The 26,496-nt window shown below is 44.9% G+C and overlaps 3 protein-coding genes across 4 annotated transcripts in view; 1 reads left to right on the forward strand and 2 right to left on the reverse strand.

The window, feature by feature from the left end:
* mute (muscle wasted) overlaps nt 1–1,681 on the forward strand; it is a 52,409-nt gene extending 50,728 nt beyond the window's left edge. For both annotated transcript variants that reach the window (XM_065455661.1, XM_065455662.1), the window contains one exon: nt 632–1,681. In XM_065455661.1, coding sequence (XP_065311733.1) covers nt 632–703 — 72 coding nt within the window. In that variant the 3' untranslated portion in view covers nt 704–1,681. The remainder of the gene's footprint in view (nt 1–631) is intronic.
* A 1,290-nt stretch (nt 1,682–2,971) lies between these two features.
* Nucleotides 2,972–4,929, reverse strand: nop5 (nop5 ribonucleoprotein). Its single transcript, XM_065455663.1, has one exon. It carries the CDS (start codon nt 4,603–4,605, stop codon nt 2,992–2,994), a length of 1,614 nt encoding a protein of 537 aa, XP_065311735.1. The 5' UTR covers nt 4,606–4,929; the 3' UTR covers nt 2,972–2,991.
* A 3,974-nt stretch (nt 4,930–8,903) lies between these two features.
* The window catches only part of LOC135921321 (tudor domain-containing protein 1-like), a 75,260-nt gene continuing 57,667 nt past the window's right edge, over nt 8,904–26,496 (reverse strand). Inside the window, exons 21-24 of the mRNA XM_065455655.1 lie at nt 21,377–21,724; nt 18,227–18,496; nt 16,154–16,702; nt 8,904–9,540 (exon numbers count right to left, since the gene is read on the reverse strand). Of these exons, the coding sequence (XP_065311727.1) occupies nt 9,016–9,540; nt 16,154–16,702; nt 18,227–18,496; nt 21,377–21,724 (1,692 nt within the window). The 3' untranslated portion in view covers nt 8,904–9,015. The remainder of the gene's footprint in view (nt 9,541–16,153; nt 16,703–18,226; nt 18,497–21,376; nt 21,725–26,496) is intronic.

Raw genomic sequence — 26,496 nt, forward strand, 5'->3', positions numbered from 1 at the left:
ATCCTGGGAGTTTTTGCCAGCACGAGCGCCTCGCATGGCCATAGCGATTGATGTGGAACATCCTTTGAACCACAGGCATCACGTAGTACGTGAACGTAGGAGTAGGCAACTTGCCAATAAACCCTCGTATGCTACCTTATGGCATCAAGGCGGCCAAAGTCGAGATCCTTGCTGCCCGGTAATGCGAAAGTATGGGGAACCGACGAGCTCAATTTTTTGTTTACCACGACTTGAAACCAACAATACGAGGGGTTTTAAGAACAGATCACCCCAATCTAATGTACACAGAACCGTGCCATCCTACTAGGAATGCAAGTAACACTATGGCTCGTCACAGCCAAGAACACACCTTACAATAATCATTACCACATTATGAACAAACAGCATTCCTCACATATAAAGAGGCCCATACTGCAGCAGCAAATGAGCAAGGCATAGGCAGGGTTGTGGACAGCAAGGAAGGAATTAGATAAGGCTATTTGATAAGACAATGCTGGGTCATGTATTACCCATGTTCCATATGAGTTGTACTTTTTGCGATATTCTTGACCTATGACTAGTATAGTGCAGATGTACCAGTGTTGAGAGTCACAGTGCTCATTTCAAATTTTCTGATGCTTTCATGTTCTAGGTGACGAGCCGCTTTCAAGAACTGATTCGTTTGTTTGAGGCAAGCAAGAGTGACGACGAAGCTGACTCATGACACCGCTAGCAGAGTCTGCACCTGCAATCATCATGTCCTCTTGTACACATAATTCCATCATCACATTTTCATCAAGCTCATCCCAAGAATTAGTGAAGAGTTCCCACTTTGGCAAACGGGGACGCTCATCATACATGGACCATGTCACGGTGTACATTCTACCATCATGTATAGTATACCAGCACTTACGAGTCTGTCTAGTCATTGTTTTTGTTGATCTGAAAACTGCTTCATTCTAAACTACCCTAGGCGAATGTAGCAGAACATTAGAAGGCATAATACCGTATCCTGATTGTAAAATTCCTGGTGTTTTCTGGTGATGGCTCTTAACAGCAGATAGCATGCAATGTGTACAGTTAAAGCTGTTGGTTGTTGTTGCAGTAAAAGTTGTGTAGCCACACTGTTCAATTTATTTATTTGTGCCTCACTTTTAAGTGCTTACAAACGAATTCTTGGCTCACAGCAGCAAATGTGATGCATTTCTGTAACCCTCTTGTCATCTAGCCATTATCATCACAAAAGCTCTTAGACACTATAATATGTGTGCAGGCTCAATTCCTTTACAGCAATGATCTGACAAGATAGCATTGTGTCTGCTTATGAAAACATTGCAAATTTTTGTAGTGTTAAAACACAAAGCCTGCTTCTCTGCAAAACATTCCATTACTTCTCTATGCATCGGATTTACTTAGCCATTATTTTTAAAGCCAATGATACACACACATTGAATGCTGTGAATACAGTGTAATCACACAATACAGCAGCACAAAAAGCAAGCTTGGGTTAAGTATTCACAAAGAACCACTGCTTATAGGTTGAAGTTGAACACAGTGTCATTAAAAAAGGTAACATGTAGTTTGCATGCAGTGTGCTTTTGCTTTCTGAAAAGGATTGTTTCTGCTGTAAAGAAGCATTCTTACCAACTGCTGCTCAATTAAAGCCAAAGGAGCTAATTCAAAATGGCACTTGTAGCATCAAGGATGTTGCACTGTGTATTGTAGCCTTGATAGCCTCTGATATATGAATTCAGCAAATAGTCAGTCTATATTTGCTTGCTGGTTATGTAACTATAAACATTATTGGGAACGTTATGATGCACCTGGGGGGGGGGGGGGGCAGGCAAATCGGTTGTTGGGATTCAGTAAATTGCTAATGGCATTAGGTGTTAATGGTATATGGCTGGAGGCATGAGTACCAAATTTTGTTTTCTTTGCCCATCTGGGATTTAGTCAAATTCCATGTCTTGGTTGCATCTTCTAGGCATGTGCATAGGATGAACACAAGGAGCAGCCCATGTGGTGGTCCTTATTGTGCTTGTATCGTCGTATCATTATATGAACATAGACTGCCATGATTTGACTGCACTAGCTTAGGGGGTGAATCATTTGTCTGTGAAAGCACGTCACCTGAATTAAACTTCACTTGTCATATTGACGAAATTAGTTCTGCACAAGTTATAGGCACTTTCTGCATTCACTAGTTATTAAGTGCAAGCTCTGCTTTGCAGACATGGCACTATGTTTGCTTAGCGGAACAGACATAAAAGTGTTTACTTTTTATTTCAGAAACGGTATCGTTGTAGTGACATTTTTAAACACTTATAGTTTACTAAATTTCACATGGACAGCTCTTAACGTGCAAGCTGTATTCACAACTACTGCAGTTGTCATTCCTGTGTGTATACTTGCCGTAGAAGTCCTAAACAAAAGCAGCAGGTGATGCAGCTCCATGCATCATTGCACTACCTGCATATGGTATAAAGTGCTGAAGTGCCACACCACACTTGCCTGCAAAGCTGTGCAGTACCATATACAGCATTATTGTGAACTGGTGCACTAACTGCATTCAAGTCAAGACAACCTCGCAATGTCATCCATGTTTACAACCAAACCTGTGGGCTAACTTCCAGAGATTGCAACAGAGTGCGGCCGTTCCTGTAAGCGGTTAACCACAATGTATTGAAGAGGTGAAAACAGCGTAAAAAGCTTTTGACTGTTTACCATTTCCCAGTGCTCTTGCCAAGTTTCGGCTACCTAAATGGGCTGTAAGGAAGCTATACAGCATATTTCAAAGGCCTCTAAGTTGCTGTGGCCACTGTGAAACTTTTCTCTGTAGCATTTCTTTAGACAGAAGATAGCAGTTCCCTTTGCTCTTCTGAACTTTCTATAGAAGCCCCACAACAGGGCCCAGTCTTGTAATCTGAGGTGTCTTTGAAACATTTACTGAAGGCTGTACCATAAGTTATTCTTGTAATAAAACGAGACCATCTTAAAAACAGAGTCAACCATTTATTCATCATCGCCTTCAGAAGGCTGGTGCTTTTTCTTCTTCTTTTTGGGAGTAACTGGCTCACTCTTGACTTGCACAGGTGTCTCGGGCTCCTCTTCAGCTTCCTTCTTCTGCTTCTTTTTCTTCTTCTTGGGAGTGACGGTCTCGCTTTTGACCTCGGTGACAGCTGTCGCCTCCTCTGCTGCCTTGGACTTTTTCTTCTTTGGTTTGGGCTCGGCGACTTCTGCCTCGTCCACTTCCTCCTCTTCTTCTTCCTGCTTAAACTTTCTCTTCGCGCCGGCACCCGACGTTGTGGGCAGCGTCGAGTCGGCGGCCGGCTCGTATTGACGCACGACGCTCTTGTGTTCGTACCTGTCTTGCCTGGCCTTGCCCCGAGCCGTGCCGCTGATTCTTCGGTTGCCGCCGCCTTCTTCGAGGATTCGCATGCGCGTCTCCAGCTTCGCCCTGTGTTCGACTCCAAGCTCGGTACCCGTTCCGTCGTCTCCCAGCGCATCGACCCTGGTCGCCAGGGCAGCCTTGGCGGCCAACATACGCGACACCTTGCCTTTCAGCTTCTGCGTGCTCTGGCCTACCAACTGCGCGTGGTAGATGAGACCGTACTTGGGCGTGTCGTGCTTGGTCTTGAGAGCTCGGAAGAGTGCCTTTTCGGCGCCCAGTATTTGCACGGTGGAGGCCGGGTGCTTGGCCAAGTTCAGCAGCGAGCCAGCGTGCGAAATGAGTCGCGCTCCGACCAATTCGCCCACTAGGACGGTCAAGTTGGGCGCCACGGCGATCATGCGGTTCTTGAGGTACTCGAACAGCTGGGCGCGGTAGCTGCTCATCTCGAGGATCTCGCGGCACAGGTGCAGTATGTTGAGGATGTCTTCGTCGGACACCTCCGTGCCCATGGACATTTCGGCGAGCTCTTTCACTTTCGCCTCCTGGTCTTCGGGCAGTATCTCGGACAGGTCCGTGTCGATGGCGTTGGTGCGCAAGCCAATCGTCTGAACGGTACGCACGTATAACAGGTTGTCCGTGACCACTTTAGAGAGCTCCGGAAAGTGCCAACCGTACCACTCTTTGCAACGCATGATGTAATTGTTGAGCTCTTTGTCCAGATCGTCAAGCAGAGAGACGGCTTGGATGATCATAGTATCGACCTTGTCGGGGCTGAACTTGAGCTTATACCGGGATAAACTATGGGCCAAACCTAATGCCATAGCGGTCATCTCCTTCTTGGGGAGTCCCGTGATCAAACTGTCCATTTGGGATCGAATGCAACGCATCAACTCTTGGATAGAGCTGTTGGCGACACAGCTGATGTCGAACTTCTCCTTGATGACGTTTCCGAGCTTAGCGTCCGCGACAGCAAGACTCTCGTGCGCTTCCTTTGCTATAACCTTCTTCAATGCTTTCTTCAGGCTTTTGCTCATCTTACCTTCGACAGCAGCCGTTGCAGCCGCCAAGGCCTCGGTCATGTCTCCAAACTTCTCGAAGTGCTTCAGTTTCACCACACGTGATGCCTTGTCCGGCGTCTCGAAGTCTTGGAACAAGTTGTCAGTCTTCTGAAGCTTCTTTTCATCTAGAACCTTGAAAATGGCGTATCCCGCCGGTGACTCGAAGAGGACTAACATGTTGGAAAGTTCGCTTCGGTCACAACACTAGCCACATCAAATTACGAAAGTTTTTTTAACACGTGCACGTTGTGCACGACGCCATGAAAACAGCCGGCACATGAAATCATGCGCGCGGATGAACACAACCAAACGATGTGCAGGATGAAGCCAATGTCCAACGTCAACTGCGCGTAGTAATTACTTTGGAGTGGCTGCCTTTGTTGCTATGAGCAATATGTTTAAACAGCACAAACAAAATTAAACAACAAAGACCCAGGTTCCTCCACTCACTCACTCACAAAGACCCAGGTAAGCGTTTGTTTAAGCGGAATAGCGTCTTTATTGATGTAATTTGGTTTCGTAATGACGATGGCGATGATGGTAGACTACAGCTAGACTCTACTACAGCTTCGCAGCACTGCAAAAATTACGATGTGAATCAAGCATGGTCCCTAAGTAATCTGAGCATGGTCCCAAAGTAATCTGCAGTAAATTTTTTATTATGAAATTAGGACAATTCTGCGTACAAATTACGAGTAAAAGAGGTACAACGCATGGCTGAAACTGGTGAACAAACGTAACGGTCAGGCTAGTCACGCAACATCGTCATCGACAATACGATGATATAATGGCGCGAAATTTGAGCACGCATAATTAATTGCCTGATCGTCAAGCATAAATGACAAGCGAGAATATAAACATTTCGTAACAGAAAAATAAAGCGCTTTTCGCACTAGAAGCTAAAACTAAATATATACACAAGAACTTGCGAGTGATCTTACCCTTCCGTATGTTTTAGCACGTTTCCGGGGATACTAGCCGTAACAACTATTGGGTACCTGCTTTTGCACCAACCCTCCTCTTCGCCCCATTGTTCCCAGTGCCAAAATTTAGACGACTATGTACGTGGGTCTCCTCGGCATGGGATCGAGTGATGCGATAATGGGAACGCACTGCACTCGCAATTCGTGCGTCGTCATGTGCTAGGATCTTTTTGAATGCCGTTGAAGTTTTCTAGCTACGGCTGCGCGTGCTAGTGCGAATCTACCCTTGGCGCAGTGCGTGTTCCTTGCATTATCACGATTCATCCGTTGCCGACTGCGCACAGCACTTGCATACATGCAAACATTACAGTGCAGCGCGTATTACAGCGGTCTAGGAGTCAATATGCATTATCGTAAGTCGAAAGGTTGCCACGAGTTCCAAACGTGGTATTCAATACGGATAGTCGCGTGCTAGAAATCCAAATACCATCGTCAATAGTCCATCGTTGTCGTCGCTCCGTAGTTGTCGGGACAGCTATCTGTGCCTGGGTGTTTTCCTTTCACGGGTTCTAGTTTCTTTCCCCTTTAAATTATGATCATTGCAAGTTTCCACCCACCACCACCATAAAAATCTACTCAGCCTGTCCTAGGAGTGAGAACAATGCGTCTTTCCTGTCGTCTTCACAGACTGCAAACTAAAAGCTGAACAGGCACAAGAGTGCTGTATACATGCTTTACCTCTCTCTTGTGTCTCTATCCTTTAGGCCTGCTTTTAGAACCATCTTCGCTTGCTGCGTACATGACAGAGACATGCTAGGGCTTTCTGCGGTGTGCTTGGAGCCAGTTCCTCAATGGCACTGCTTTAGATATCCATGAATGCTTCCTACAAACAGCAGCAGTGCACCATACATTTCCAACACACTAAACGTAATGGATGCAATGTCTCAACCATGCCTGCTGTGTCTGTTGCAGAGAATGTGCCCCAAATAATGCCAGTTATGAGAAACTAGGTTAGAAAAAAAGAAATTAACAGACGTGTGAGCAGAGTTCATTACGCATGCTGTGAGATGCCCCTTCGCATGCTCTATGAGGTGCCAGTGAGTAAAATCGTGAAGTTAATGTTACTGCAAAATGTAAAGCATTGTGCACATATGAGCAAAGTTGCAGTAATGCTGGGTAAGAATTTTGACGCATTGGTCTAAAACATTTCCCTCATGTGGAAACAGCGAGCCCAGACATCTGAGGCAGAGAGAAACTTTCATAAGAGAAAGGTGGAGAGATCAGTGATGGTGTGGCATGCTTCTAGCCTGCTGCTCCGCAGGCAAACAACATAAAAGACAGTGCCTCTATGTGCAAACAACAATGCCTAACCATACATTCAGCATGCTGGTAGACCAGCAGCCTCTAATTATTACTACTCCCCCCTGTTGTTCACAAAGTTAGTATACTTGTTCGTACTAACTTCATGCTATCATGCCCTGAAGTGTGGAGTAGCAAGCATGTAAACAGGCCATCTGTGCCTTTCTATTACATTCTCTCCATAGATTCGTGCACAGCATAGATAGTCTTTTTCACAAAGGATGTCCACAAAGCAATGTTTTTAACCCTTTATAGACAAGTGTTGCCAACAGACAACATACCAGAATTTTTTTCTTTCTTGCCGAGTTTCGGTATTAAATACGAAGTGTCCAGCTAAATGTTTTCGGCCAGCACTGAATGACAAGCAACCAGCATCATTTGTTGGTTCAGAGCAGGAACATGGGACGAGCAAGAAGTCTGCCATGACTTACATTCTTTTGAAAGCAGTCAGAAGAGAGACTGATGCAAGATATCCACATGCACTGGTATAACACATGCGATGTGAAGCAAATGAAATGGACACCCACAGGTCCCATATAACTGCCTGTACAAATTCCAATCAAAGCCATCGGCGGCTTGGGTGAAGCCCACTTCCAGTTTTCTGCATGGTGTTTCCCTCCTAATGCGTAACTCTTTCCTCGCCACGCCTTACGATGCCCCGTGGAAGAAGTTAAAACTGCTAGCGCTCCTATGCCATCTGTGCTCCTGTGCCATCTGGTTTATTGCCCGAGTGCTAAATTTTCGTTCCCTCGAATAGTCACCCCCGCTCCCTCTCCCGAGCAGCAGCGAGTTTTAACAGCAGTACACAGAGCGCGGTTCCAATCATTTGGTCCTGAAAATGGCAGACACTTCGGTTGCCAGACGCTTGCACAAACGTCATTGCGATTCTATTGCATTCTAAAGTGATTTAGATGAATCTAGCAGCAGTGATTCTGAGGACGAATGCAGTTCATCAGATTTTAGTTTGGATGATGGAGGAGGCCCTTGGAACCACTAGGCAGGGGGGAAAAAAAAGAAAAAAAAACCCTCATGTTAGGGATTCCTGGAATGAGGAGACCGCCCACCTAGAGTAGAACCGGGGTTTACCCCGGGATACCGTTTCAAAAATAAATGTTTATTCCTTCCCCTTCTTATGACCTAGAAGGTTGAAACTTTCACATGATATAGGTAATCGATGTGAAAACATTGTGTATTTCAGATTTATTCCTTCGTCTTTTTATTCTATCAATGCAACAATGCAAATGTTTTAGCCATGTTTCAATAAATTTTTCTTCTCACAAATAATATTAAACATTAAGCCCTAACATTAGTTTTTAAAATTAGTATCCTTAGAGAGTACAATCATTTAGCTTTCGATTTATATATAGCATGACATTGTAACCATGATAATACCAAAAAAAAATTACTAAAGCCTTCATAAAGTGGCCTAGTTTCTATGGCAAGGAAAGAGTTCAAAAGTTCTCACAAATAATTTCTTTTTGGTTGAACATGCATATTTGTCATGTGTTTTGCACATTCAGATTGAAAATAAAAATGGGGGGAGGGGGGGGCATTCATAAGCCTTGTCTTCAAAGGGTTAAAAAGGTATTCGAAATTAGGAAATTCCTTCTCCAAAGTGTGACATGCTAGTGGGGCATGAATCGCATAACTCTCAGACCCAGTTTTCTCTCCAGGTATAAATGACAGCTGGCATTTGTCTCCATCTCATGGTGCACTCTTTCCTGTAATACTATTAATTTTCAGTTTCTACAGTGCAACTGGCAATGGACGAAATGTCATTTGCTTTCAACAAAGGCTATCGCAAACAGTTCCCAGTTCGCTTGGGGGCAATAATAACAGCCAGTGTTAATTCCAGTGTTTCTGAAGCATTCTATTCAGCCTAGAACATAGACCTCCGACAGATTACAAAATGCCATATTTCTGCCATGGCTTTTCCTGATTTTTACGATTTGCTCACAAATGGCCAATATGTTTGTACTAAAATCAACCGAGTCCTTTTTTTCTTCTTTCATCCCTGCTGTATGCAATGCAGAAACAGTGGCACTATATGCACCAAAGTACTTTTGTTTAAACAGATGTCGAAGGAAACAAACAAGAAATCACATCAAGCTTCACTTTCCACACAACAATGCTATGATCAGTCTGAATGAGTGTTCAGTAAAATGCAAATTGACTTGCACCTGAAAAGACCCCTGGAACACTCCAAAAAGTTTATTTGTACTTTTAGGAACGGAAAACATCGCTTTTGTTGGACTAATTACAAAGCAATCAAAACTTAACGTCCTCCGAGTTACTGCTCTCGGTTTCATTCAATCAGTTCGTTGAGGCACTGATCCTCTGCATAAAGCTTTGCCTTGCAAGGCTGGCTTGATGTATCCACAACTTCAAGGTCAACCTCAATGTTGAGCAACTGCGCCACGCACTCTTTGGCTATCGACTTGACGCCCTGAAGCGCAACACAGTTTGCGATGACTTGTATGCTCTTGAACTTTTCGGCAAGGGGCCTGATGTCACCAACTGGCACGAAGTCGTCGTTACCAAAGTCCACAAACGACACCTTACACTTGCCATCCTCGGGCACAGAAAGCACTGTTGCTCGATACCAGATTCCGTCGGCAGCGTAACGTGCACACACTGCATCGCCAAGTGCCGGCGAAGGTAGCGGCGTGTCTGGAACTGAGCTGTTCAGCTCAGCCATCATGGTCTGCAATTCAGGACCCAGGCTGGACTGCTGCAGATAAAACAGGCCACCAGGGTCGGCGACATGTGTAATGACAGCCTTGGTACGTCCATCAGGTAGAGGCCTTTCCGAGAATGTCTTCTTTGGTGCCTTAAAAGAAAAAAAGTTAAGAAGAATAATTAAGGATTTTTTTGCTTGCCAAGAAGAAGATGCTCAGGCAGAGACAGACAAAGGGGCAAGACGAAGCTATGTATTACCTTGTAACCAATTAATGACACATTCGGCTGGTTGCCCTTATCTGCTGATTAGAAGCACATATATCAGGTGCTCGCTCAAAATCTGAGCTAGAGGACTTCTGCACAAGCCAAATGTGCAACACACTCTCAGAGTATACGAGCAGGCACACCAGCATCTCTGAGCAGACGCAGGAAGTGGGTGTAATGTAAGCCACTCGGGCTGACGTGGCAGTGCAGAGAAAAGGGAGCCAGGGGCAGGCATGGGACCAGAACTTGGCCAGATCTCAGAGGCATTCCTACAACAATCTAGTTACAGTCTTGGTCATATTGCAGACTTGGTCATATTGGACTGCTGTTCAAGCTGCCATAATCACAAAAAGGTAACAGTCAGGCAAGTTCCCTTTTTTTTATTTTTTAAAGGGTGCAGCTAAGAAGAAAGTGCTATCAATGCAACATTATTTGTTAGTGTATTAATGGGCTTGCTTACAAACATCACAATAGGGTAGCACTTACAGTGGGAATGACTGACATTTAAAAATTGCTAAAGTAAACAAAAGTGTACTTTTAAAACAAGCACTAAAGTTTTTAAAATAAAGGGGTGTGAATGCAAACCAAATGTAAATGATGTAGCACTAGTCCAACCAGATAACAGCTTGCATTGACTGATAGTACACAGCACAAAACAGCCAGTTGAAGTGCGAGTGAATGAGTGCACTACAACCTGGTAAATGACTGACTGTGGAATCCTTCTTATTAGTTGGAGGCCAGTACGCACAGGTACAGCTTTCCAATTTTTGCAATAATCTCAAAGGAATGCCGACCGATAAGCACCGTGCACCACGGTAAGCACCGTGTCATAGGGTGCATCTGTGAAAATAGTGAAGGTAGGTGGACGCACATGACGAGTCCTCCAGACCGAGCATCATCTACAGAAGTGGCATGCACATTAGGCCACTCCATTCAGCCCAACATAGCCCCCTTCTGCTTATCTGCTTCAAATGCAAGCAGAAATACACACACATGCTTTTGAGCAAGCAACACATAATTCCCATAGGCAATTCTATTCTCATCTAGTGCTTGGAACCACGTGTCGTATCTACTGCAAGCCTGTGTGTAAGAAAAAGAGAAGTGGTACTATCAGTAACGCACAGGTTTGTGTAGTCAGAAGCGATAAACGGTTTACGGCTAACCACCATTGCATTTGAACGGTACCTTTTGCTGGGCCATATTAGAAAAAGAAATTGCACATTAAAGCACATTTTGGAATCTGTGTGCAGCGGTTAATGAAATGCTATAAATTGGCACATTTCGTTATTACAGCTTTGGCGCAACGAAAACTGGCACGCGCGCATGTGCTCTTTCGCACAGCTGTGCTGTGCAATGTGACAACTCTTATAATGCCTTGTATTTTTCAATTCCTGCTCACTTACTATAGAAGCATATTTGCTGCAATAAGGATATTTAGGTATGATTTGTTTATCACCAAGTAATTTCGTAGAAAACTCCAGGCCAGCAGCCTTTAGTATAAGGGTAGCAAAAATGGTACTCCTATCCTGCCGCTATTCAGCAAGACAACAGCAGCAGCAGCTGCCCAGCCAGCAGCCAGGGAACTCCAAGAGGGTTGTCAAAAATGCTTCCCTTTAAAGGGGCCCTGAAACAATCTTGAACTAATCATAGAATGGCTTCACTATTAAAGGATGTTGTCTCATGAACCTCATGCCACAAAGATGTTTAGAATTCAACTATAAGTGGAGTTATTGTAGCGATACCCGACTTTCTTTTCATCTCCGCCAGCGTGCTAGAAGCTACACAGTGGAGAAGACATGTGAGCAAAGCTCCGGCCACAAGTTTACTGTCACAGCGGCGAAAGGACTCGTCGCGGCATCCCACGGCGGCCACGGTAGACTACGCTATGCAGCATGCCGCTACCATCGCAGAGGCCATGCACAGCTGACGCAGCTATGTGCAGTGCAAATATGAAATGACTTTCCTGTCTTTTTGAAATTACACACATGTACATTTTTAATATAATTAACTCAAAATTAGCAATTATGTGTTACAGAGAATGCTCTCGCGACCAACAGCCAACAGCGTTGGCGGGCTAGCTGCTTTTGATGACACTGCAAGACGACACCACGGCAGTGAGAGCAAGCAATTTTTCGCTGTGTTTGACAGTAGATTGTAAACTTCCTGCTGCATGCAGTGCAGTAATATTTGGCTCACATGTTCACAGCAGCCTATATGACAGACCAGCAACATTTTTTTTAATATGCTCAAAAGGCATTTCAGGGCCCCTATTAAAAAAACGGAATACTGACCGAAGTGGTGTTGTCAAAGGGGCTGACGTTGTGGCTTTTAGCTTTAGCTTCCTAAAGTTCCTTTCGTTTTAGCTTCCGAAAGAGGCCTTGTTCCCTCATGAACATGGCAAGTTACAATAAGTGGATGAAGGTGATAGATGAGCAGATAAGCGGCATCAGCTTTGTCACGCAGAATGGTATAGCCTAGAACATAATGATTGGACAGGAAGATGCTTTTTAGTGCTCTTCACCCTTGTAACAAAAGCTCTGCGCAGGAAGGCATTAAATAAAAACTGCAGAACAAGACTGCTCTGCTAATTGTAGTAGTAAATACACAAGATATTCAATAAAACTTAAATTAAGAAACAAAAACAAATTAAATATGTTATGTGTTATGTTGAGGCTATTCTACGAAGATTCAACTGTGTTCAGTCACAAATTTAACTCTAAAGCCATTAAAGAGCCTCAGCTGATGCTTTTCTGCAAAAGAATGTCAAGTTCATAACAAACCTTACAGATTGGGCTAGTAACCTAGTGTTTGGCACCTGGTTGCGCCAATGTCCACACAACATTTCTCTCTCCCCTCTCATATTTTTCACGTGTACTGCACCTTATCGAGTGCATTTCTCAATCAAAATAAAATTTTAATAAAATAGAAATGCACCAGGTCTTTTACCAAGGTATAAACAAAAGCTACAATAATGAACCACAATTCATGCAGTGCTGTCTGTGCACACTATCAGACTGGAAGCCCTATTGCTGCCAAAAGAAAAAAAGAACGATTCACAGGTTACGAGCAGTCACACAGTAAAGCCACTGTCAACAACACGAAATAGCCTCACTGCACGAGGGTCACTCAAAAAACCTGAGCATGCTATTAGAGAGGCTAGCCCAATACATTTGGCTACAACAGATAAAGGCAAGCACTGTGCATTACAATGGGCCATACCACTGCATTGCTTTTTTGAAGGTTAGGGTGCAAATTGTCATGAGTGGACTGCAACTCTCAAAATATAGGTCCTAAGTTCGTGACAGTAAAGGCATTAGTAGGCATGCCTTTGTGAACACTGAGAGCTTATGCACCTCGATTCAATACCATCAATACTCCCCTGTGGGAACCGTAGCAGAGGCATATATTCTGGCTTCACAACCATCACCTGTCAACACTGATTGTTGCTCATGTGTGCAATGGATACCGTGTACACCGGTGCATTGAGACAGACATCCACAGCCTGATGTGTATGTATCTTAAATGCTCTACTGTAGATACTGTACATAAGTATCTTGTGAGCACAGTCGAACACACAACAATACCTGTTTTAAGAATATATCGGATATAACCATGAGCTACCAATGAATTGCCATTTTCTGTATGTCATCATCAGCCTGGCTACGCCCACTGCAGGGCCAAAGGCCTCTACCATACTTCTTCAACTACCCCGGTCATGTGCTAATTGTGGCCATGTTGTCCCTGCAAACTTCTTAATCTCATTCACCCACCTAACTTTCTGCCGCCTTCTGCTATGCTTTCCTTTTTTTAATTGTTAGAACTGATAACACAGCATGGGGGCATTGTAGTAAGCGACTTATTTTACCATAGAACACATACAGAAAATGAGCCGCCAATGAATTGTCATTTTCTATGTGTTCCATAGTAAAACAAACCACTTACTACAATGCTCCCATGCTGTGTTATCGGTTCTAACAATTAAATCTGGCTACCAGGTGTGTGCGCCAAAAAGAATAATGCAATATCCTCAGGAGGAAAAAAGTGCAAGCCGTTTCGTCACACCCACCTTAGTGCCATGCACCCTGCAGGCACGCCTTCATCACATTACCTAAAGAAAATGCAATTTGCTTCGCCACAACGTGCACACCCCGTGCGCCTTTGTTGCATAGCATCAATGGCCTTGCATGCCACTCTCCTGTCTCCATTCCACCTACACGTCGATGTCGGAGAGCTGGAAGGGAGACAAGAGGGGTAAGGAAGGCGTGCCATCCGAGTGAGTGGCACAAAGATGGGTGTGGCAAAGTGCCTTTCTTGCGCAAGAACAGCAAGCTGCGAGTTGCCACTGCGCATTTCAGGCATATAGCAGGCTCTTGTCGTAGCCCAAGTGTGGTTAAGGCATATGAATCTCAACCTTGAGCAAGACGATTAGCACTATTGTGCAGGTGTGCCACGTGAGTGGTCTTCGAGGTGGTGCGGCGGATCACTCCACAGTTCATTAAAAGCTTTGCGGGGTTTGGTTTTGCTGCGGGCACTTCCTGAAGCGCGACGTGTATAATAATCTTGGTGGAACTGAGAACGATGCCATTCTCAACGATAGTGACAAAGAGGCCAGCAGTGATGAGTAAATCATGCATGCACTTGCCCTGTCACTTCATTTTGTGACGGCAGTTCACAATAATGATGAATAAAGCCCTGCGACCATCCCCTTTTATGCATTGTTTCCCTGTTTCTTCGCAGCATCACTTCGCCTGCGTGTGTGTGTGTGTGTGTGGAGAAGAGGAACCAAGGTGCTCGATTTTGTTAATTATGATGATATAAAGCCAACAGAGATTGAAGCCAAGGAACCTATCAGGAAAATAAGCTATAGTTGAAACTGAAATGCAGAAAATAATAAAGAAAGGGAAATAAAAGTGGACGAAAAGATAACATGTTGCCAGTAGGAGCTGAACCCACAACCTCTGCATGACATGTGTGTTGCACTACCAATTGTGCTACAGCGATAGCTATCAAACCATTCACGAACTTGGGTATTTATGTTTACTAGACATAGCTCCACGAGTGTTAGCCAGCGCCACTCAAAGCCAAGGTGGGCAGATGTTGAACATCCTTTCTTGCCCAATGGCGCCACGTAACATGTGATCTTTAGGAGAGCGGGGACGTGGCTAATAAACCCTCGCATGCTACCTAATGACATCAAGGCTACCAGATTTGAGACCCTCGTAATGAATAAACGGGAGAAGAATGGGAACCAAGGGGATCAGTTTTGTTAAACATGACCATATAAAGCCATATATCTCTCGCATTATGGTCACATTATTTATGCAGAAATATGGTGCATTGTACACTTTCACATATGATGCCAACCAACTGTTGGCTTCATATAGTTCTGAAAATACAAAAATCAGGCCCCTCGGTTTCCCTTTTATCACTTTTTGCACTCTTTCATAAGATAGTTTTCCAAATGCCTGCTTTAACCAGAGCTGACTGGTTTAAAGTGCAGAATCGCATTACCTCGTTAAGTACTTGACTCACGACATATACTGGCATGTTCAGTAACATGCCAGTATATGTCGCGAGTCAAGTACTTAACGAGGCAATGCAATTCTGCACTTTAAACCAGTGACAGTTTGGGCATGTTGGTAGGACTGCCGAAACTGGTTCTGAGGTTCTGCACTCATGTGTCTCAGCCTCTTCTTTGTCCTCGTCTTGTGCGCAAAAAGCTGCATTAATGTTACTAACCGTCATTGTGACATTCTCATGCACAAAAGCTGGCATGGGGCCAATTTGCTTAACTCTTAACTCGCAGGCAGACTACAGTGAAAGTGCAGCCGTGCAGAGAACTACATGCCTAATTAGCGTACGATAGTGTGGACCAAGACGTACTATCAGTATTAAAATAAGCCTCACTTCAGAGCTATTTCTTAGCAAACTGTTGCTGCTCTGTTGAGTGCATCTGTAGAGCAGCTTTTCAGTGTCGGCAACAATATCTCATAAGAGCGGCAGGATATCTAGTCCAAATTTAGGAAAGCAGCTCTCTCTGAATGCAAACAGATGTGTTTGACAATTCAGTCCTTTCCTTTGTTTAACAATAGAATGTGGTTAAATAACACTAAAATCATTTTTGTGCATTGTCTCATATTTTCAAAGTTTGCATCTTATTGTAACAAAATAGCATTTCTCAGCTGTACTCTACTTTCGTACTCGGATACATTTTGAATTTGGGTGTTTAGTAGTTGGCTGAGTAAATGTTTTGTATAATGCTTGGCATTATGGCATGGCAAGTATTTGAAACTGCTTGACATCTTCAAATACTTTCTTTCAATATCTTGTACACGTCTGCCTTGTGCACTGAAACAAGGTTACACTAGAACTGAAAAATACAACTTTAGCCAATCAGTCTGCAAACCGAGAAAGCCACATCAGTGTTATCAATACACCTTTGAGCGTGCCCTACAATGTGAAGAACATGACATGACCACAGCAGTCACACAGCGACTCACCCGCCTCGTGACCAGAGTGCGCAAAATGTCCGTAATGCATTCCCCAGACTTGCTAAAGATGCGCACACTTGGTGAGGGGGTAGGCTTATCATCAGATTCCACTGTTTCAACAAAAACAACTTCCTCCGTCAGCGGAGACACTAGAGCGTCGCTCAGTCTTTTAACGCCATCAAGCTGTGCCCTGATGGCCAGCGCCGGTGCTAGGCAGCAGTCTCTGTCAAGAGGCAACGAACGCAAGTGACGCTTCGCCTGGGTCGCCGTGGTGCCGGTATCAACAAAAAACAGGCTGAACATGTCCTCAGCTGTTCCAACAATTCTTGCACGCTGCCATGTGTGATCCTTTGGGTGAAGTGCACACACAACCTCACCAACAGCCACTTTCTCAGGTACATCTGATGCGGTAGCATAGGCAGCTAGCTTTGGTTGTAGTTTTTTCAGCATTTCACTGCCAGCAGCTGTGCGGAGGTAAATAGAGTTGTCTATGCGGTGGAGTACGGTCGCCTCAGTGCGACCTGATGGCAGTTGCCCCTGTGGAATCTTGACCGTCTCCTGCAAACGATGTAAGGTGAGGCAGAAACGTCGCTTCCCAGTTGCAGACTGCTGGCGCAGCGACTATCGGGCACAAATGTAGCGCTACAGAGAGGTGATACAGTGTTATTCAACAGTGCATGACAATGTCTGCGAGAAAAACCTAGTGGGCTACTGAGGTCATCCATGCACAAGCCGGCGCCATGCTTGAAGTATAATTGTACACACTACTCCTGACAATTGTGCTAACACTCGCTCACAGAAGCCTTCGGAACAAAAAGGGAAAAGGAAATGATTACTTCCTTAACAGCTCTTTGAGTAAGCACACAGCCAGAAATTGCGAGGTAAAGTGTATGCTTATTGGCGCAACCTCAATGCTACTACACTGACCTTCTTGTAACCACATTTTTTTTTTTCCCTTTCCTCTGCCTTCCTGCCAAGGCACGAATATCAATGCTTGTATTAGCATAGACTGACTAGGTTTTTTGCTTTTTTTGGCACGAAAATTCCTGTCAACCTGTGATACAATTTTGCGTGCCTTGAACTTTTTCACGTGTTGTACTACACTGTGCTGCTTAATGGCTCTTTATTACAACATCATGTCTGAATTGAAAATTCTTTTTGTTGTTTGTTTTCTCAATCACATTTGATTTCTAATGCCTACTGGTTAAAAGGTTGTTGTTGCATTGCATTGTATAGACTTTCATATCGTATTGTACTACTCTTTACCAATCCTCTGTGCGCTACTCAGTGTTGTGGCCACGCTGCCTCAAGCTGTCCTAAATAAATTTATTCCTGGTCACCCATAGCACTGTCTTTGTTGCCATTTGCTGCAGATAGCAAACTCAAATCTAAATTCATAATGGCCTTTTTGAACTGGGGTTTAAGGTGCAGCTTATAATACATTCTCTAAAAAAATTTTTGCAATTTTCAGTTAAAAGCTATAAGTGGAGCTATTACACATGCCTGCACTGTAATGTATTTCTACAATGCTGAGCAGAAATTATAGGATCTCTTTGGTGTGTGCTTCCCAAGCTCCAAAAACTTCTGCATGAGCCAATGCAAAATGTCCTCCTTTTGCAAAGTAAAAATAGTAGTGCAGCTTTTCAGCAATGCATTTCTCACTGCATAAATGGAAGTTCCAAGCCACTCGACATAGCCATGTATATCTGTGCTGCATAAAAAAAAGTAGTTAAATGCAGGACCCTAAAAACAAAATAAATTTGTCTTTCAAAGCATGTGCTAATAGACACAAGTGCGAAGCACTTGCATGCCTTTCCGACACCTCCCAAACCAAGTATTCTTTCAGCACGTTTCCAGCCAGCCCCATGGGTGGTGCATGACTGTAAAATACCATTTTAGACAACTCAAGTACGTGGAATGCCTTGTGTATAATGTCGAGTGTCAAATGGTGGCCTACAAGTAAGGCCATAAACCATAAACATAAACATTACCAAGGGGGAGGAGAATCAATAAGGCAGTTGCTGGTAATCGGACTAGCATTTAAAACAAGACAACAACTTAGTAAGAGCATGCGCCACTGACCGGAGACGCATCCTTGGGAGCAGCGACAGCGTTGATGCACTTCCCATTAAGCATGAGGCGTGCCTGTGGTGGCTTGCCATTGTCAACCAGTTCCACAACGAGTGCCTCCTTGGAGATGAAGTCATGAGCCCGGGGCTTAAGCACGGGCACACCTTCAAGCTGCACGGCCATTGCACAGGCAGGTTCCATGGCCAATTCCTCCTTCATTGGCAGCAGTAACTTCACAGTCATGTTCTCGGTGTTGCCGTAGTCGACAAACATAACCCGAACCTGCAGATGACAGTAAAGAAACCAAATATGCACTCTTAAGTGGCTTCATGTCCGTTGTGAAAACTGCTTAATCATAAAGGGGCACCACAAGTTCCCCCTGCAACTACCCTTCTCAGAAAGTGATGATGTTGGCTACCTGGTACAGAGTGGACACAAAACAGTGTGAAAACACAGGACAAGGCAGACAAGACAAAGTGGCAGATCTGAATATTGTGATATTTCTTTATATCTCTTACGCAAGATGGACTATAAACCAAGTAGCACATCAGTATAACTAATTGGGGAATACATTACTGAATTAAAAGACCACTTATATATAAACACTTCCAATTTGGAGCCAGTCACTGGCATGTTTCGTATACAAGTTATTTCTGGGCCAGTGATATTGGCTACAGATTGACTAAACTTGTGTGACTAAACGAACAATGATTTCATGCACTTTGGCCAATTCATTAAGGGAACAGCTGTTTAGTATTGTGTCATTATCACTTCTTAATATACCCATGATGTTCTACAAACTTTTCTATGCACCAAGTGTATTGCACCAGTAAGGTTTAATAAAGAGTCACACTTTTTCACAAATTAGTGATTGGTCGAGTAGATAGACCATACTCTACCTTTTGAATCAACAATTTAGAAAAGACATAAGTGTGCTTGGCGAAGGCCAGATGCTGCTGCCGCCTGCACTCCAATTCATTCGCTTTGGTGTTCGGTGATATCGCCTGTCGCTGCTGCCGCTTGCGTTCTGCTTCCCTGCCTTTAGTACCCGGCGATCTAATCAGTCGCTGTTAGCGTTTCCGTTCTGCCTCCCTTGCTTTCGCATCTGGTGACATGTTCATTCGTCGCACTCGCATTCACTCCTTGTTCTTCTGGCGTTTGATTTTGGGGGAATCCGGCGTCCGCTGCCGCTTCCAGAACCGCTTGGCGCGCAATCACTGGGCCGCATCGGAGCTAGGGGTCTCACTCGACTGCAACGAGACGTCTGACGAAGGAGCGGCGGTGCAGCTGCCACCGCCGACGCCCGCGCGCTCGTTCTACCGCTACTGTGTGACGTCACAGTTGCTATGCGCAGCTGCGCCCCCGACCGGCGCGCCGGTTGCTAAGGAGGGGAGGAGGTTGAGCCGCTGCGCGGAGAAGAGGCCACAGTTGGCACCATTCCAGCGCACGGACGGACGCGACCACGAGCCCCACCGACGGCAGTGAAAGAGAACAGCGCGCAGTTACGCGATTTCTCCCTCTCTCTTTTGGTGCGGAGGCGCGGACGTGGCGCCGGACAGCGCGGAGGCCGCGACTGGGCGCGAAGAGTTTGAAGCGGTGGCACTTTTGTTGCTTTTGTGCTTTTCCTCCTTTGCCGCGTGCCATCGGACAGAAGGCTGCTGGGCTTCTAGCCGTGTTCTTGTTTTTGACGTGGGCGACGGCGAAGGACCACCACCAGCGGCTGAAACGCTGCATGCACGCGAAGTTCTGAGGCGTGCTATGGCCGCAGATGAAATCAGCGACCACACGTGCACGCGTTTTTATGGATTTGAACAAAGTCTGCTAATTGACCTGACAAAGAAAAAGAAGCAGAAGGACATCAGAGACTTTTCCTTCAAGAAATAAATGCTTTTTAAGTAAGTGTGCCTGCGTGAATTCACCTCTCACTCTTTAATTTAGCTAGATTTAATTGTTTGGATGATACGAATTTCGGCTAATACGAATATTTTCCGTGACCCCGTGAGATTCGTATCATCGAGATTCCACTGTAGTGTGACCACTATGATCAAAAATGTGTGATCATTATGCGTGCTATCAAAGATGGCACAAAGTTGGCAGTGGCACATGAGCGGGATCTACCGTTGACTACATTGAGTGGCATTTGGAACGCGAAGGAGAAGGTGCTTGGCAGTGCTGCTGGGACCATGAGAAGGTGTTGGCTACAAGGTTCAACTTTTCGAGGTACGACTTTTCGCCATCGTTGCCTCCGTTATTGCCCAAGTGTTGGCTAACGACAGTGATGAGGATGACACGGAAAGCGACAGCACAGGCGAGTCAGGCCCGACAGTCGTAGAAGCTGCGCATTACGTCAGCCTCATGTGGGTGTTTGCTGAGAAGAGGGGGCTGGCGGAAAGGCTGGCTTGTAGCTTAAGGGAGATTGATGCCGATGTTGTCGCTGCTAGGCCGCCGCAGCATGAAATGAAAATAACAAACTTTGGCACATGAAACAAATAGATACTGCATGTTTTTGCCCTTTCATTACACTTTCCCCGAGTTCCGTTTTTGACAGGTAAGAGGCGATCTCACATTATTTCTATTAAGCAGTACTACCGTTTAGTACATGATTTTTCCGAGCTCCGGCCACTACGGTTTAATGAGGTTTCACTGTATACTGTTCTTGATCGCGCATGCCTTGCACATTCTCTTGTCTACATGGAATCTAGCAGCCAGAGAACGTACAATACGAGGGCAGTTTAGCATGGTACTGAACGTTGGCGCCGAAACATCGTGTTTCCTGGGAACATATAAACCAGTAAAAAAATGAGGATAATTCTATTGGGTGATTTTTTGTGTTCTCGATTGCGAATTTTGGCGCCGGGAAAACGTACGTAACGGGAACGTATCAACGAGGCTCTACTGTATTCCAACTTGCAAATACTGGCTATTCAATTTGATCTTCAATTTAAATAGAAAATCAATCAATTCATTATTAGAAAAATTTGAATATTCTTATGCCACTAATCTAAATGCAAGTGAACAAGCGTCATTACATTTTGCGGAGCTATTGAAATGTGGCTGCAGCAACCTATCATTGAACCCATGACCTCATGTACAGCAGCAGAACACCACAGCCACTGAGCCATGGCAACAGGTGGAGACATCTACAAAGAAAGCTCAGCATACCGTCGAGGCAGCTTCATCTGTAGAGACCACCCTGGCACGGTACCACTGCTCGTCTTCTGAGTAAAGCGCCAGCACGCACTCATTGACCGCGGGCAAGTTGCTGAACTTGACACCAGGGTCTCGCCGAGCCTTGTCGGCTAGTAATTCCGTAATCTTCAGGAGGGCTTGGCAGCGCATGATTGGCTGCACATACACAAGGTTGCCCTCCACAGAGGAGACAACGGCATCAAATGGGCCCTTGGGAACCGGACAATCGGAAATACGTGCAGGAGGTGGCAAGGCGTCAACAGGCGCCTTCTGCGGCTCTTCTTCAGGTGCCTGACCTCCTGCGACCAGCAGTGCAGACTCCTGCAAAAAATACAAAAGCAAGAAACATTCCATCATCTAACCAGCAGATAAAATAAACCTTGTAAGAAAATAGGCAGTAAAATGAATGAATATAGTGGTACAGTAAAACCCCAATAATTCAGAAAATCACATAATTCGGCTTCGTTCTTTGGTGCTGGCAGGGATATGCATTATTTAATGCAATCAAACTCTCGTTATTTCATATGTATTTGGCCACACTTCAGTTAATTCGAACACACCTCGGAACTCGGCGCGTGCACAACACTGCAAATGTGCAACGCAAAAGAGCAAAAATGGTGCTAGCATCCAACCGAAACGAAGTGGCAGAGTTCAAATCGCCATAGTCATCAATTGAAATCGAACGGAAATGACAGCAATGCCAGAACGTTTCATCCCTATTTGTGCCTTTCAAGCCCTCACATTTACCACCCTGCATAACACCGTGTAAGCCGTGTCGGTCGCGTGCCTTCACAATTGTGTAGTCGCCATCCATGACCTCGTCAATAGTGATCGCAGTTTAATCCACAGTTGTTACAGCAAAAGGTAGTTTAATTTTGACTCAGTGCATGCGTCAGCCCCATGCCTTCAGAAGCACAAGGTTTTTATCAGCTGCGGTTTCGTTCGCAGCGGCTGTGGCAAACACGATTCTATTTTGACTCAGTGCAAAGCTGTAGAGGATGAAGAGCACCGGCTACATTGCGATGGACAGTTTTCAACTGGCTCACTGGAACAGAAATAATTTGGATGTGTGTGCGGTAGTGAAAGGCGCGTCTCAGATGGAAGAAACATGCCGCGGCCATGCTGTGAAGGAATTTGCAAGGTTTTTTGCCGCTGCGAGCACTAATCAGTTGCGAGATGACGAGAATTGCAGCTTCTGCATTGCTTTTACGCCAAATAGAAACAGGCTTTGCCGAGTCATTTACTAAATAAAAGCGTGTTGACGAAGTAAGCATATGTTTATCGTTTTCCTGATACCCTCGATAATTCAACATTCGGCTAATTCAGACATTTTTTTTGGTCCAGTTAATCCAAATTAATTAGGTTTTCCTACAATTGCTTTTGAATGCCTCATAAGAAATGCGTGCCTCTGCCACTTTGTTAAAATATGTTCCTATTGGCCAAGATAATGAACCATTTTCTTTCTAAGACAAAGAAAGAATAACCCCCTGTTTCATGCCCCACTGACTTTAAAGCAGCACTGACACAAAATCTTTGTTTCTTGTTTTCTTGGCTTTGATCAGTAACTATGTGCCCGCTAATTGTGAAGGCACAAATTGTCTGTGCCGAATTATCAATGGAAGTGCAGCACAAGTCGTCAGACTCGCATATATTTGCGCTATAAGTGGCACTGCACTAAACCAAGGCACGTTTTCAATGGCTGCACACGTGCAGCCTGAGAATAGGCACACGATTCTTGGATATGCAAACATGCATACATGGAGTTATATGAGAAGGTAAGCGAGAGTCAGAAAAGACCATGTTGTAGCTGGTTCTGAACTATAGTTGGTTACATTATAAGTGGTCTTAACTGTATAATTAATTATTAAATTAATAATTATGGCCTGCACTGGCGTTATTTCCAAATGAGTGTCAAAACTGGTAGCCCGCTGAGCACCAAACAGCTGTGGCCACTGCCGATGACGTGGGCTCGCAAACCAGTTAACCAAATGACAGCACCAGTTCAACTGCCATGCCAAGGGATCACACCAAACATCTCAAATTTTAAATTTTTTGACAGTGTTCGTTTAAAATGCTGAATGTAGCGTGAAACAAATTTTGCATGCGAGATGAGGTTCCATGCATTCTTGCTGCACCCACGCAGACAGCATGCAAATTGCATAGGTTGTTGCAGGATGCCACATCAGCTTGTTGGGTTTCATAATGATCTATTACTTGGCAGTTCACCATTGACCGTCTCGCAGAGTTGCAAAAACAAGATAGAGAGAGAGAAGACAAGTGTGATAGCCAGTCACAAGTCCAGTTGGCTATCCTGTACTGGGGGAAGAGGAATAGAAAGAAGGAAGAGAAAGAGAGAGATGGGCGTAGAGAGACGTGGACGAACAGCACTACAGAGTCAAAGGCGCTCAAACAAGCCAGACATTCTCAGAAATGACAAAAGAGCCTTTAGTTCCTTCTGAGCCGATGATCGGTAAGGACAGTGTTCTAGTAATGTCTGTTCACTCAGATGACAATACCGTATTTACTCTAATAATGATCGCACTTGCGTAATGATCGCACCCCTGAATTTTGGCATCAAAATTGGATTTTTTTTCCCCGTGTTATGATCGCACCCTGAACTTGTCGCAGCGATATGTCGAGTGCCAAGTCTAGCTAATGATGATCGTGCTTACCATCTGTCGAATGCTATGCGAACGACTCTTGAAGACATACAAGCAGTCTGCACACACCCAACATTCTTAAGCAGATGCCCCATTTCATTCCTTTCATCACTTTCTGCACTTCCATGAAAAAAAAAAAAAAACACAACCAAACTTGCCTCGGCTTTATTATTTGTAGGCTTCATAACGATTTGGTCAACCACAACAACATAAAGGGCGCCTTTCGATTCTTCTCGTCTACACTCATGGGCGCTGTTACGGTTGGCGTTGGCATTGGCGTTGGCGTTGGCTGTTACGGTTGGCGAGGATGCTCGAAAGACCCTGCTCAACCAAAACGGAGGATAGATTCCTAATTTGCTATGGTTGTCTTGTGTGGATGCCAGTCTGGTAGGCGCCTCGCAGTGATGACAGGCCCCATTGTGTGTGCGCGACCAAGGGGGAGAACCCTTTCCACAAACTGCCCAACTGTAGGGGAGAACGCTTTCCTCGAACCAACGTAACCTAGAAGAAAAGATCAGCCGCCTACGATCCCCTACCCGCGTGTTGCCACCAGTGGAGGGAAGCACATGCGGACGTCACCTGGGACAGAGATCAGCAGCCCTTCCACAACCAGACTCAGTGCCTGTCACGTGACGTTGACGTGAGAAAGATCCCGCCTATGATTTTAGGGGGCCTATTTAAGGGGCCCCGCACTTTTTCACTTCATTCTTTCTTTTCAACTCATCCTTCACCAACCATTGAATAAACAGTGCAAGTTTCGCACTAGAAATCGTCTCATCCCTGCCTGGTCACCATGGCCTACCGGACACCTGCAGACCACCGACAACGCCACGCTACCCAATAGTAACGCTGATCGAGGTTCGAGAAACAAGCGTTGCAACAGCATGCAACAAATCGCGAGCAATAGTGGCCACGTTTACACTGATATGTAAGAAGTGTACCCTATTCATATGCTGACGCTTGTAACGCAGCTAAGATATTCGCCCACCCTTAGCGGAAACATGCCGTATTAGGATAGCAGTAAAGACAAATGCTGCAGTTTCTGCAGCATGCCCGCCACATGTTTCTATGTGACTGGCAGCTAAGCGTGCCCATCTCTGTTTCTGTCGCCTCAAAGTGGACATGGCTACATTATTGCCACAAACTTGCCGATATTAACAATATTACTCATTACTGATATGGAAGAAACTGTTTCAATGCACATAATGTACCCACAAGAAGAAAAAGAATTGCGTTCGGCTTGCTCTGCCGGCCACCATTTTTGTTTTGGTGTCCCGCACTGACAGCGGCAGCCGCCTACTTGTCATCCCGCAGCAAACGCGGGATGAAAAAAGAAAAATGTTTCTTTTCGTGGGAAATTTAACTCGCATAATGATCGCACCCCTGAATTTGTGTCAATTTCTTTTACAAGAAAGTGTGATCAACATGCAAGTAAATACGGTAATCTAGTTTCCTGAATGCGTTGGTCATAGATTGTCTTTGTGCTTCAAAGTGAAGACAGTGGCACAATAGGTGGTCAATGTTCTCCTCACAGCCACAGATATATGTTGGACTGTCAGCCATTTGAATGAGTGCTGAATAGGCTTTCGTGAAGGCAACTCCCAACCACAAATGACACAGAAGAGACGCTTCGCTTAAGTGCAGTCCAGCCAGAGGTCTGAGGTGCAGCAAAGGGTTGAGTCTGCAATCTGGTGCACCTTGTATGTGTGGCATTCCACTCAGCTAACGAGAGTGTGCATGCTAGAGTGCAAAGCTGTCTCGCAGCGTCTGTCCTTGAGAGAGGAATGGGGACGCAGTGGTCTTCTTGGTCTGACGTCCTAGCTGCCTCATCTGCGTCATCATTTCCTACGATACCACAATGGCCTGGTATCCACTGAAAAGTGATATGGCCTTTTTCATTCAAGTGACGTACGAGTTCCACAAAGTGAATGTAGTAACCATGGAGAACCAATAACAATATTGTGGGTGCATTCACTAGGTAGACAGAGACATGTGGCAAAGGAAGTATTGAGGATTCTGCTTGCACATCCATTAACACGACTGGACGCTCGGATGCATATGCAACCTGTTACATCAGCTGAGTGCCAACAAAAATTATTATGGTGTCGACATAGTGTCTACAGCAAAGATGCTCTTTACTATAATAACCACCAAAGAGCCACTGCGGAAATGTTTGAGAAATATCTATGCAAGCATCCACACACAAGCCACCCATTCAGTGATTTTCAACTCTCCTGTTGCAGTAACACCACGAAAAAAAATTATTACTATTTTAACTGTACCACCTGGTCCAAGCTTGTTTGGTTCTGCTGTCCCATTTTTTTTTTCCCCAAGTGTAATGTCACCATCTCAGACAAAGTTTTCCAGGAGAGAGTTCTCGAATGTCTACCTCGTAAGCCACTGCAGCAAAAAGTGACAAAGGCAGTGTTACAT

Source organism: Dermacentor albipictus, chromosome 1 (assembly GCF_038994185.2).
Source record: "Dermacentor albipictus isolate Rhodes 1998 colony chromosome 1, USDA_Dalb.pri_finalv2, whole genome shotgun sequence".
NCBI lineage: Eukaryota > Metazoa > Arthropoda > Arachnida > Ixodida > Ixodidae > Dermacentor > Dermacentor albipictus.